General features: G+C 44.9%; 1 protein-coding gene across 2 annotated transcripts; it reads right to left on the reverse strand.

The window, feature by feature from the left end:
* Window positions 1–2,593: 2,593 nt before the first annotated feature.
* Window positions 2,594–10,606, reverse strand: si:dkey-185m8.2 (trichohyalin). Of its 2 annotated transcripts, none has more exons than XM_047335911.1 (3): window positions 10,403–10,606; window positions 9,326–10,105; window positions 2,594–8,850 (listed from the first exon to the last, which is right to left on the reverse strand). In XM_047335911.1, exons 1-3 carry the CDS (start codon window positions 10,449–10,451, stop codon window positions 3,536–3,538), a joined length of 6,144 nt encoding a protein of 2,047 aa, XP_047191867.1. In that variant the 5' UTR covers window positions 10,452–10,606; the 3' UTR covers window positions 2,594–3,535. The 2 variants fall into 2 exon arrangements, with proteins under 2 accessions (XP_047191867.1, XP_047191866.1); XM_047335910.1 differs by having other exon boundaries at window positions 9,326–10,153.
* Window positions 10,607–12,938: the final 2,332 nt, after the last annotated feature.

The following is a 12,938-nucleotide window of genomic DNA, read 5'->3' on the forward strand; positions in this document are numbered from 1 at the left end:
GGGGCGCCGCGGAGCCCTCGGGGGGGTGTGTCTCATTAGCTAGATTCCAGGACCTGGCTCTGGCCCACTGGATGCACTCAGCCAGAAAGGATGCAGTCCAGAGGGGGATTCATCATCTGCAGCATCGTCTCTTCTTCCTCGCTCTCGCTCAGTCTCTCTATCTCTCCCTCCCCCTTCAGGAGGCGAGGAAGTAAAACACATGGAAGCACAAAACTGCCAGTTGGGGTTATAAATATTTTGTTGAACATTTTCTGTGATTGTGATTTCAATTCAGTCAACTCTTGTTTCAAAATCAGCCCATGTTTTAGGTGATCTAATGTCTGGCCGCCTCTTTACCCCGACAGGAACATTTTGTTCTTCCCTTACACAACTACAACTTGAGGCACAGACCAAATAATTGTTTTTGAGGATAAATTATTATTATTTTTCTCCCCAAAATAAAGCCCTGATTAGCGTCTGTCCTCATAATGTACGCCTTTCTTTGACTTGCACGGCGACACTCCAGAGGGGCTTTTGTGGAGCCGTGGGGGGTTTATGTAACCGAGGGCTATCTAATTCTGAAAGATATAATGTTGTCAAAATGTGCCCCCTGGGAGGTGGCCGAGTTGGAAAAGGTGGGGTGGGTGGGCCCAGATGTTGAACTTCTCATGGTCCATCAGGTTCAATATAAATCCTCGCCCTGGAGGGAGCAGTGGTGACCTTTGCAGCCCAGATCACGCAAATACCTACCTGTCCTCGTCACTGGACGCCACCGATGCCTTCGCGAACTACTCCCCGAGTGGTGACGTTTCCAGGACAATCAATGGCTGAAGTTATTCCTTCCACAATGTCTTGGGAAGTGAAAATAATGTGCACAGAGAAACCAAAGGGTTTATCAGTTACTAATAGGAGCCCACTTTCTGGAGGGCTGAAATCTGAACCAGAATAAATTACAACAGATGGTTTGAGTCAAGTCAGGCTTTCTCAGTGATAAAAAAAAAAAAAAATATGAAAGCAAGATACATTGTGATTGACTCTTGGTCAACTTCCATGTAAGAAAAGCAGATTTGGCGTGATCCGGCGAATCGACCTCAACAAATAATTTTGTATTTGATGACAAAATCACTTTTGCTTTTTCACAACACCGACACCGCCGGTCTTTCCTCATGGCGGCAACACATTTTAGGTAATTCAACCCATTCCCACCAATGCCGCCCAAATGCACAATCAGAACATGATTTATCATAAACTAGCGCCACGCTGCCATGCTAATTATGATGTGTCAGAAAATAAACCCGGAGTATTAAAGCCACTTGAATATTAATGGAGGTGTTAAAGCAGAATCACATTTATTTCCTTCCTGGGTCAAGTACTGTAGAGAAAAAAAACATTGTTGGACAGACCATTATTCAAATGAGAGTGCACAGACCTTAATGAAAAAAAATCAGCCCGACCATTAACTTCTGTTTTAACACAGCGCAGTAATTTGGTTTCGAACATTCGCAGACATGATTGACTGTGCTGGTCCTGTCTATTGTGGTGCATGTAAATGAGGCCCCAAAAGCCTGATTCGAAACCTTAAAAGGCTCCAAATAAAGATAAATTAGGGTTACTGTGTTGCCTTAATCTGGACTAATGCCAGCAAAAACCAAAATGAGTGCCCGAGAGTGGTTTCATCATTCAGTGTTTTGCACTATTCAGCGCGACAATACTGATGTGGAACAAGGATTCACCTGTGAACTCACAGACAGTGGTGATTATTATTTGATATTTTTTTTAGTTGGTTTGTTTTCTTATTGTCCTTGAATGGAAGTGTGCGATGGCTTTTGGGATCGTAGTTTGCTTAAAAGAAATCATTTTCACATCCTCCCAACTTTTTAAAAATCCACAAGCCCTAAACTTGTGCGACCTTGCTTTTCTTTTAATCATCTGTTCATCGTGCTGGTGTTAAGAAATGTTTTTCCTTTTTGAAAGATTAATATGAAATCAACTTTTTAAGAATACTGTTTTTTATTTAAATACATTTATAATGTACTTACTTTTGGCTACATCACCATACTGGATAGAAAATGATGATGCAAACACAGAATATATTAATGTAATATGCCTTAGCTAATTATGAAGCTGAAAGCTAGACAAAGACTGGAAACAAGAGGGGTGACAAAGGCAGCTAGGCTCTGTCCAAATGGAACAAAAATAATGCTGCACCTGCAAAGCTCAATAATTCAAATTTCATATTTTTTCTTGAATTATTATCTATCTATCCATCTATCTATCGCTAGTGATGGCAATAGTTAGACTGTTTAAGAGATTTAAAACAATATTGTTTTTTAAACTAAACCATTAATAACTATGTCTTTGTAATTATTTCACTTATTGAACCAGGATTATGAAAATCAAGTGTTGCGATTAGATATTAAATGTTAAATCTAAAAATGAGAGCCCACGTCTTACGACATGTTTTGGTGGAGTTTGTGTTGGGTGCCTGATCCGTTAAAAACATTATGCTGAAATGTATGAAAATGATGTCTGCATCAACTGCGATTTGACAACTTTTTTTCTTCTTTCCCTTAATTTCTCCCCAGACTCTTTGAAAGCAGTCCCACCCTGCAGAGATGATCAAAGAAGCGAGAGCTTCAACTTGACACAACAGCCCCTCTCATCTTTTACCACTAAAGGCAGCTCACATTGAATGGAGAGATTAAAAAAAACATTGCTGCCATGTGAGGTACAGACCAGCACTCACACTCCATAATTATTAGCCTGATGATTGCGCTCGAGTGTTTTTGGATGTTGCATCTGGCTCCGCGGATGATGGAAGTTGTTGTATGCATCCACCCCGCGTTTTTTGCCGGCTGTCAAAAAAATAGCATTCTGAGAAAGCTGGTACTCGTCCCATCAAGAGTCATAATTTACTTGTCAAAGCAGGAGTCCTCTCAGCGTGCGGCAGGCTCCCCGGGGTTATAATTGCGAGATGCTTTTGGTTTCTCCCCTGAAAAGGCCTCCAGTCAAGACGGAGCGCGGGGCCTGCTTTGTGTGGTCTTCCTTTATAAAAGTAGCCATTTACACGGAACATTTTAAACGTGGTTTTGGAAAGGAAAAAAAACAACAACATGAATTTGACTAGCTTTCACCATCGACTCCTTATCATCAGTCGTTTTCAACACTGATGGCTTTGGCGCTCAGTGTCGTCTCTCTACGCTGACGCAAGGTCCCCATCTTGTGGAGGAAGTATGGAAGTCATTCTCACATGAGTAGTGAGGGGGGGAAAAATCATGTTGAGTTTGTAGCTATTTCAGAATATTATGATTATTTAAAGTGATCCATGATTAATGGGTATTTATATGAACTCTTCTGCAGGCAGGATGTTAAACTTATTCAAGGACTGTTCTTAAGTACAATTTTGAGGTACTCTACTACTGTTACGCTGAATTTCCTCAGCTTTAGCTCAAATAAAAGATTCTATGAGATTTTTTTCTCTTAAATTTATTAGAAGATAGAAGAACATTTTTAAAAAACTGTGTTTACATGATAAATTCATAGTCTTTTTGGAACTCTACACCAAACTCTGCTCTCTGCTGTTCAAAGCCACGACTTCCTCCATCTTCTCAAGCAATCCTTCAGTCCCAGTGTTGGTTTTCTTGCTGGTCAGCACATGATACCTGCCCCCACATTTCTCTACGAGCCCCATCAGTTCCCCGTTCCTCAGGATGTGCTGCTCTGCGCTCACCCCTAAAGTTTCCCCCCATGTGAACAGCACCATGGCGCGTTGCCAAGTCTCGTCGCCGAGCGAACTCACGTGCTCCTCCACAGCTCGCCTGTACTTGCGTGTGCAGGTGAAGAAGGCCGGCATGAGCAGGAGGACGACGTGGGGTCCTGGGTGACACCAGGAGATGCTGTCGAGGAGGCTTTTCCTCGGCGAGGTGTTTGTTGGGTCCGGCCCGTCTCGCCACCTCAGACCTAGCGGCTCTGCAACTGCGAGGTGTCTCGCAGCTATCTGACCTCTCCAAGACCTGAAGCTGGATCCATCGTGTGTGGGCACTTCTCCACCCAGGATGGTGACTCCGGCCGGGGAGCGAGACGACCAGGACTCCCCCAACACCAACACCCTCAAATCCACCGTCGTGGCGTGGTTGTTGTTTGAGCTTCCGTGACCTTGACTCCGAGAAAACGACCTACGATCCTGGATGACCCTTTCCCTTAGCGCGTCCCCGCTGCCTTTTTTCTTTCTCGTCTCTGCTCCTCCTCCCGCCGTCCCTTCCTTTTCCTCAGTCCTATCTATCTCTTTAAGTGTTCCAATATGACATTTATTGCCCTTTACAGCTGACCGTGCCATTTTCGTCGTCTGATCCTCCCTGTCCTTTAAGTGTTCTCCTTTATCTACCTCCCTTCCCGTGTCCCTTCTCTCACTGACCTCACTGTACGTTATCTGGACGTCGTCCTCCGGGCTCTCAACCGCTGCCCCCGGACTGAAAAGACTAGCCTCATGCACGCTCTCCTTGTTGTCGGCTTCACGTTGACCCCTCTCTACCTTTCTTTGCCCTCTTTCGTTCAACTCGGCCTCTCGAGCTTCAAGACATGCTTCCCACTTGCTCAATCTCTCAAGTGACATGTTAACCGTTTTCTCTTTTTGGTCAAGTTCTTCTCTCAGTGAAGTCAAGTCTCTCACCATCTCATCCAGCTGCAGAGTTGTAGCGTTCACGTGCTCATTCCGCATCTGCAGCTCCGACTTACAACATAGCAACTCCTGCTCTTCCTGTTTCAAGTAGTGCTCTTTATCTTTCAGCCCTTTGACCTTCCTCTGAAGATCCTGTCCGTGATGGCTCAGCTCTTGCTGTTTGCCTTCAAGCGCTCTAAGCAAGCTTTCTATCTCCCCCTCCTTTTCCTCAATATTCTCAGCTCTCCGTTTCACATCGTTCTCGCGTCGATCTCTCTCTTTTTTTTGCATCTCTAGATTCACTTCCAGATTCCTAAGTTCTCGTTCCTCACCCTCAAGCTTGACCTCTTTCTCAGTGAGCTCTACCTCTCTCTCATCCAATCGAAGTCCTCTTGTGCTTAACTCGTCTTCATTTCTACCCACTTCCTGTTCCCTTTGCCGTACCTCCTTCTGCTTCTGTTCAATCGCCTCTTCCCTGGTTCTGAACCCGCTTTGTTTCTCCGTCAGCTGTCTCTCAAACTTCTCTCTCAGCTCATTCATTTGCACATGTGCCTCACCGAGTCTCTCTGACATCCCGGCTATCTCTGCTTGTAGTTTGTCGTTTGCATCTGTTAAAGCCTCGACCTCTAGATCTCTCTCTGCAAGAACCCTTCGGATTTCCGATTCTTTGCTCTTCGCCTGCTCTTCGTATCCCCTAAAATGTTTCTGAACTTCCTCCTCACTCTCTTTCTTCAGTTCCTCATACTTAAATTTGAAATTGTCCGCCTCCTTCCTCATCTTCTCGTGCTGCTCCTGCAGCTCCCCAACTCTCTTTTGACTTTCCTCATATTTCCCGGTGGCGGACGAAATGCTTTGGCGACTTTCTTCCTCCAGACGAGTCATAGCATCGTCCTTCTCCCTCACGACTGACTTTATGTTCTCGTTCGCTCTTGCAATCTCCTTTTCGTATTCCCGAATCATACTCGTCATCTCTGTTTCCATCTGCTTGGTGAGCTCCTTCAGCTCTGACTTTGTTTGCTCGATCGTCAGCTTCAGCTGGACGATCTCTTTCCCGCTGTCCCTGTCTCTTCTGCTCAGGTGCTCGAGCTCCTCTTCTTTCTCCTGCAGCTTTTCCAGCATTTCGGCATCTTTCGTCCTCTCCCGTTGCTGCATCTCGATAATGCTGGAGGTCTGGTTCTTGTTGCTTTCTTTCAAGTCCTCAATTTCTTTGAAGTAGTTTGCACACTTCTTTTTCGCTTCATCCACCTCACTGTCTTTTTGTGCAAGACGACACTGTGCTCGTCTTAATTCTGTCGTCTTCTCATCAACGATTTCAATCAGCTTGTTCATCTCATTCTCTCTTCTCTCATCCTTCTCCTCCTGCTCTTCCCTCCATCTCGTCTCCCTGGAGTCCATCTCAGTTTCCCTTTCTTTTAACTTTCTCTCCATTTCGTTGATGGCTCCAATTTTCCCTCTCTCTTCGTCTTCCCTCTGCAGGACCCCTTCCATGTCCTTTATATGCTGGTTTAACTTTTCGATGATTCGTTCATTTTCTTCCAGCTTTTGCAACATCTGTCTCTTTTGATTCAATCGATTCGTTTCTCTTTCCTCTTCTGTCTTTCGCAGGGTTTGTTGAAGTCGTTCTAATTGCTCTCTTATCTCGTCTATTTCTCTGTCCTTTTCTTCCAGCCTTTGCTCCATTTCTTTCCTGTGATTTCGTTTAACTGTTTCTTTCTCTTCTTCTTGTTGCAGTCGCTCTTTCATGTTGTTCACATTTAGTTTCATCTTCTCAATTTCTTTGTCTTTCTCTTCCAGTCTTTGTTCTATATGTCTTTTGTAATTTAAATGATCTGCTTCTTTCTCTTCCTCTTGTTGCAGCTTTTTCTTTAGTTCCTTGACATTCAGTTTCATCTCCTCCATCTCTGTTTCCTTTTCTTCCATCTCTTTCTTGCATCTTTCCTTTTCCTTTTCACTTATTTGCATCCTTTCTTCAACTTCCTCAATGTGCTGACGCTTCAACTCTTCTGTTTGCCTGTCTCTCTCTTGCAGTTTTTCCAAAATGTATTTGTCCTTTGTTCGATTAATCATTTCCCTCTCTTTCAGATTTTCTAGATCTTTTTCTTCCATTTCAGCAGAATACTTGAGTTTTAACTCTCTAATCTCTCTTTCTCTTTCCTGTAATTGTTTCTCAGTTTCTTTTGCAAACTGTTCTTTAAGCTCCTCAGTGTCTCTTCTTCTTTCGTTCTCTATGTCTCTTATTTGTTCCATGTACTGTTGTTGGACCCTCTCCATGTCTTCCTTGTGTTCTTTTGTTTTTCCGTCTATTTCTTTCTGTTGCTGACCCTTCGTCGCCTCCATCAGTTTTTCCACGTCATCAATTTTTTTTCCCATTTCTTCCTGATGTGCCAGTTTTAAGGCTTCTATTTCTCTTTCTTTCTCTCGCATCTTTTGTGCCATGTCTTTTTTGTGATTTAGATTAATCATTTCCTTTTCTTTTTCATCTTCTAGGATTTTTTCTGTCATGTCGGCATGGTACTTTCGTTCTATCTCTGCCATCTCTTTCTTTTTTCTCTCCATCTGTTCCTCGTTTTCTTTAACAAACTGCTTTTTCAGGTTTGTCATTTGTCTCTGGTTTTCTTGCTGCATGTCCCTTATTTCATTGTCATTCCGTTGTCTGACCCTTTCCAAATCATGAGCGTTTTCTTTCAAATGCTGATCAATGTCTTCTTGGTGTTGAACTCTCACTTTCTCCATACTTTTTTCGATTTCACAGATCTTTCTGGCCATCTCCTCCTCATGCTGCAGTCTTATTTCTCGTATAGCTGTCTTCCTCAGTTCGTCCTGCTCTTTGTCCTTTTCAACAAGTTTTATTTCCATTTCTCGTTTTAGTTTTTCTTCCAGCTTTGTCATCTCCCTTTTGTTTTCTTTTTCCTTTCTCTCGAGAACATCATCACAGTGTCTCTTTGTCTCGTCCATTTCTGCTTTTATTTTTTCCACCAACTCTGCTTTTTCTTTCTTGTGTAGCTCTAGATTTTCCTCCAGTTGCTCCACTTCTCTCCTCCACTCTTGTGTCTTTGCTCTGATGGCATCCTCCCTCTGCTCTCCTTCATTCTCGTTTTCTACGGTGGCGCGTTCAAGGTCGAGCAGCTTCGCTTGCTGCTCGTCACTTCTCTCTTTCAGCTCCTCAATTTCCCTCTCTTTTTGCTCCAGGTTAAGGATGGCCTTGTCTCTCTCTCGTCTGCTTTGGTTTAGTGCGACGCGGATGCGCTCATTTTCTATGCTCAGATCCTGAATCTCTTTCTCCTTATCCTCCGTCAGCCACCGCATCCTCTCTTCTAGCTCTCCGATGTCATGCCTCCTTTGGCCAATCCTCCTGTCCTCATCCTCCTCTTCTTCCTTTTGGACGTCGGCCTTCCCGGGTGATTTCACCTTCTTCTTCCTATCAAAGAGCCACCTGATGCTCTTCATCTCCCTCTCTCTCATATTCTTCAGCTCCACCTCCTGACGAAGCATCTTGTCGCCCACCTCCTTCAGGCGCTGGTCGAACTTTTCGTTCCTTTGTTGGCTCAGATCCCTGACGTCCTGGACCAGGCTTGAGAAAGCCTCACACCTGTTCAGCGACGCCATCTTTTCCACTTTCTCCAGGAGCTCAGTCACCTTATTTGAGCCTCTTCCTCCTCCGTCTACACTGCTGATGATGTGGCACCTGCCCCTGCATTTCTCCAGCAGCCACTGCAGGTCCCTGCCCCCACCCTGGATATGCTGCTCGATATCCACCCCCTCTCGAAGCTGATCGCCGTGGGTGAACAGCAAGATCATGTGTCTCCACACACCCTCACCCAAAAGCTCTAGATGTTCCCTCACATGTCCTGCCGTCACCAGCGTGTCCACTCTCAGCATCAACAGGAGCGCGTGGGGCCCTGGTGGACACAAGGCCACGCTGCCAACGATTTCCCTCTTCACCCTCTCCGGTGTCGCACCCGCCACGCCTGCCTCCCAGCCCGGCGTGTCCACCACCGTCACAAACCGCATGGCCACCTCCGCCTGGCGACGGACACACTCCTCTGTCACCGCCCCAGCTTGGAAGAAGCCCGTCTTGCCGAGGATAGTATTGCCAGCTGAGCTCTTTCCAGTTTCACGCTCGCCCAGGAGAACCAGCCGGACCTCGAGTAGACGCCGGGGAGCCTTGGAGAACGACTGATGGGCGTCGAGCTCGGAACCCTGAGGAGCATCACCTGCCAGGTATAATGGTACAGATTTTCAGTGAAACAAATCTAATTTTACTTTAATCAACTATTTCATTTGTTCACTTCTTTTTTTTCTAGCATATGTGCAATAGTCATCCTCCTTTTATCTCCATTTTGGTCTCCACCAGCTCCGAAAGAGAAAAGAAAACAGAGAGAGGGGAGAGAGAGAGGGGAGAGAGAGGAGAGAGAGAGAGAGAGGGGGGAGAGAGAGGAGAGAGAGGAGAGAGAGAGAGAGAGAGAGAGAGAGAGAGAGAGAGAGAGAGAGAGAGAGGCTCTGTAGATGTTCTGTCTTACAAAAATGTGTGATTCATTTTATTTAGTATTACATATAAAAGGTCTTCAATAAGAATGCACACAAGTTATTTTGGATTTGTGTTAAACTGTGGCACCAAACATTTTGTGTGTTACCATTAAATGAAATGATTTCATGTTTTTCATAAATCAATTGGTCTGAAGAACTCACTCATCAGAGCAGCCTTGATGGTCCCTCTCTGCATCTGTGCCTCCATCCGCCTCTGTTTCTTCCTCCTCTCCCTCGCTCTCCTCTTCCCGTCTGCTTCCAGACCCGACAGAACCGCGGTGTCCATCTCCAAATGACCAATGTTGCCATCCTTCTTCCGATCCACCACTTGCCCCATCTTCCTTATCAGCTCTCCAGCCTGTGTCCCGTCTCCTTTGCTCAGATTGTTCACGACGCAGTAGCTGCCCCCGCACATGTGGAGGAGCCTCTGAAGTGCCGGGCCGCTCGTCAGAATCCGTTGCTCCATGGACGTCAGGCCCAGTTCGTCTCCCCTGGTGAAGAGCAGCATGGCGTGGCCCCAAACTCCCCTTCCCAGCGGCTCCAGGTGCTCCTCTATCTCCCTGATGTAGGCGTCGGTAACTGAAGCACAGGACCGAACCACCAGGAGCACAACGTGGGGTCCAGGAGGACAAAGCGATACGCTGCGTAGGGTTTCCCTCCTCACCCAGTTGGGGGTGTTGTTGAGCGGGTAGTACCACTCCCACCCAGGAGTGTCCACCACTGTGACTGTCCTCCCCGCCACGTCGGCTCGCCTTTTCACGCACTCCTCTGTGGGCTTCCCGCTCTCGAACCCTCCTGCTCCTCCTAGGATGGTGTTGCCTGCCGCACTCTTACCGGCTCCCTTCCTGCCCAGGAGGACCAGTCTGAGTTCCGGCAGAGCGGCAGGGATGCTCTTCGAACCAGGGGGGCGTTGTGAGGCCATGGCAGCCTGCAAACTCTCATCTGCGAAGAAAGGGAGAAGTACTTCCTCAGTGCACCGTACCGGATAAGCTGGATGACACAGAAGACAGAAACGTGACAGTAGTCAGTCATGTAGTTTCTTGTTTTAGAACTAGTTTATGATAATGTCCTTCAGGAAAGACCTGAACATACAATTGCAATTTGTTGTTAAAAAAAAAAGGTGCAAACTTTTATTAACCATTTTGCTGATCACCTTAGAGTAAGGCATCTTTACAACTTTATTTCAAATGTATAGAATTTAAATCAACAAAGACTGCAAGAGCTCAACATCAGACTCACCACCATTCGCCACGGTGATCAGACTGCAGTTCTCGTCGGCCGTGTCCATCACCTCTAAACGTCCGCTTTCTTCCTCTTGTCCTTCCTCTTCCTCTTTTTGGTTCACGTGTGTTCTTTTCAAAGGAAGAAGAGTTTCCCCGGCGTCATTGCTTAACAGAGCAGAAACACCCCCGATAGTTGATTCGTCCGAAACAAGGACTGAACACAGAGAGGAAGACTCGCCGTGTCATGTGACCCACGTGCGGTTTCCTAACCTATTCTCGCGTAAGATGGCAGGAAGTTAAGGGGTGACACGGTGAGCTTTTATGACACGGTTAAACATGCAAAATTCATACGAACCACACATACCTACATACATGGATACTTTGAATGCGACAGAGAATTGCAGGGATTCATTCATGTATACACACATGGTGTATGCACATGCATGCTGGAACACACATGCAGCAGGCTTCATGCTGACCGCCGCAGAGCTCATTACAGTTAGACACTGTCCTGTGGTTAATGTGTGGCACTGGCACTTCTGAAACACTTCCACAGGCAATGTGATACAGAGCTGAGGACAATGTGAGCAAACGGCAGACTTTGTACAGTGCAGATGATTTGAAAAAGCAAAATGCAAAGCTCTTTTTAAAAAATATTTTACCCACAGTACACAAACTGAAAAAGATTGCGTCAAATGAGGAGGAACCTCTTGCATTAAGTTTGTCTGCGCATCATCATTTATCATAATTCTCGGAAACAAGAAACAGCAGTGTTAAAAAAAGATCTTGCACAATTTGATATGTTCATATTCAGGGTGCTCTGAAAAAATTCCAGTATTCTCTGGAATGACCAGCAGAGGGCGACTCAAAAGTAAAGAAACTCCCAAAAAGTCTGTTTCTATAGAAGTCTACGAGAAAAGGATTCTTATTCCCGCTTGATTTGTGACGTGCGTAAACATTTTCCTGAGGATTTCATGGTCTCTTATGGTGATTGTACTTTATTCCATCAGTTTAGTTTTCGTGGTATTTTTCTGTAAAACATTAAATGCTAAATGAACACCCCAAAAAAATGAAACTCCCAAAACAGAACAGCCGATGATTGATGAACCCCCGGAGCTGCAATAGAGAAGCGCTTGTTTTTCCAACAGTCGTCGTATTGTGAGAAGAGCCAGTATCCTTTCATCGCGCGCGTAGTCAGGGGCTGTTTGCTGTCACCACACCTTGGCTGTGTGGCGTCCCTGGCTGCGTTGCGTGGTACAACGAGTTCTCGTGTCCAGCCCCAGTGAGTACCATGAACACACACACACACACATTAGATCATGTCCTTTATGATTCACCCTTTCCTTCAGGGTTAATAAAAACAAACCCTGTGTATGGAAAGAAGTGAATCAGCCGTATTGATTGGTGCCATTAAGTTTTTTTTTTCATTTTAGGTCTGTTAAGTGTTTGCTGAATATCACCATGGTGGATGCCTTTTCACTTTTGAGCTGCTTTTTCTAAATGTCAAGTGAAGGACTTTTTATTGGACTCCCTGCAGCAGCAGCAGCAGCAGGACTTCCCTCCGAATATGAGGCCGTCTGATACCAGAGATTTCTGGAGCTCACAGTCGTCCTTTGTGATTCAACACATACATTTTGCATTGGCACTATAGCTGGTTAGTTTGCCCCCTAAAATGAACTTGTCGATCTAAAAAAATAAGTGCAGTGTGCGCGTTTTTAGCTTGTTTCCGCATCTTGGCATAAAATTTGCAAGGTTCCTTTTTTATTATTATTGGAGTGCAAATCCTCTGCGTAAAAGGGAAATTAAACTTTATTTCTCTCTCAATGTTTTGAGTGGTTAGTGATGGAAATTCGTGGTTGGAGATGAGGATCGAATGAGCGAGAAGGAAATAGGTTTGCAAAAGCAATGCAGTTGCTCGTTGCCGATATGGAAAAATGTGTATGTGCAGTTTTAATTGCTCAGAAGTACAATCAGAGGAAGTAATGTGGCAGAAACAGCAGCAGTGCACATATTTATGGTAGCAGCAGTAATTGTACATTACTAGAAGTGTGAAGCAATTTATTTTTGTGTTGTTCTGAAGGACTTGCTGCATAATTTATTGAGAACAAAAAAAAGAGAAAAGAATGGCACAGGACAAACAGTCCTCTACCCTTGGAGGCAATAACACAAACCAAAACCACCGCTTCAAATAAAAACACAAGCGAACAGAAAACCACACCACCGTCAAAACACTAAACACACCTGTGACCGAAAAGACAGAATTAAAAACCCTAAAATTTGCAAAAACTACAGACTCCTGAGATTATTATTTTTTTTCAATTATAACTTGAACCAACCGTACTAAAACAAACTTACTGATATAGATATCAGTCAGAGCTCTGGCTGTGAACAAACAACGCAGGAAAACTGCACAAGATCAGTGAAACTAAAAGAAAAGGAAACATGAAAAAAATCTGAATGAATTCATATTCTCATAATATTTTCATCACACTGAGCGTGCATGTATTATCTAACTGTCTGTGTCCCATCTGACAGCTGCAGAGCAGAGACAC

This window comes from Scophthalmus maximus, chromosome 12 (genome assembly GCF_022379125.1).
Source record: "Scophthalmus maximus strain ysfricsl-2021 chromosome 12, ASM2237912v1, whole genome shotgun sequence".
NCBI classification, from domain to species: Eukaryota; Metazoa; Chordata; class Actinopteri; order Pleuronectiformes; family Scophthalmidae; genus Scophthalmus; species Scophthalmus maximus.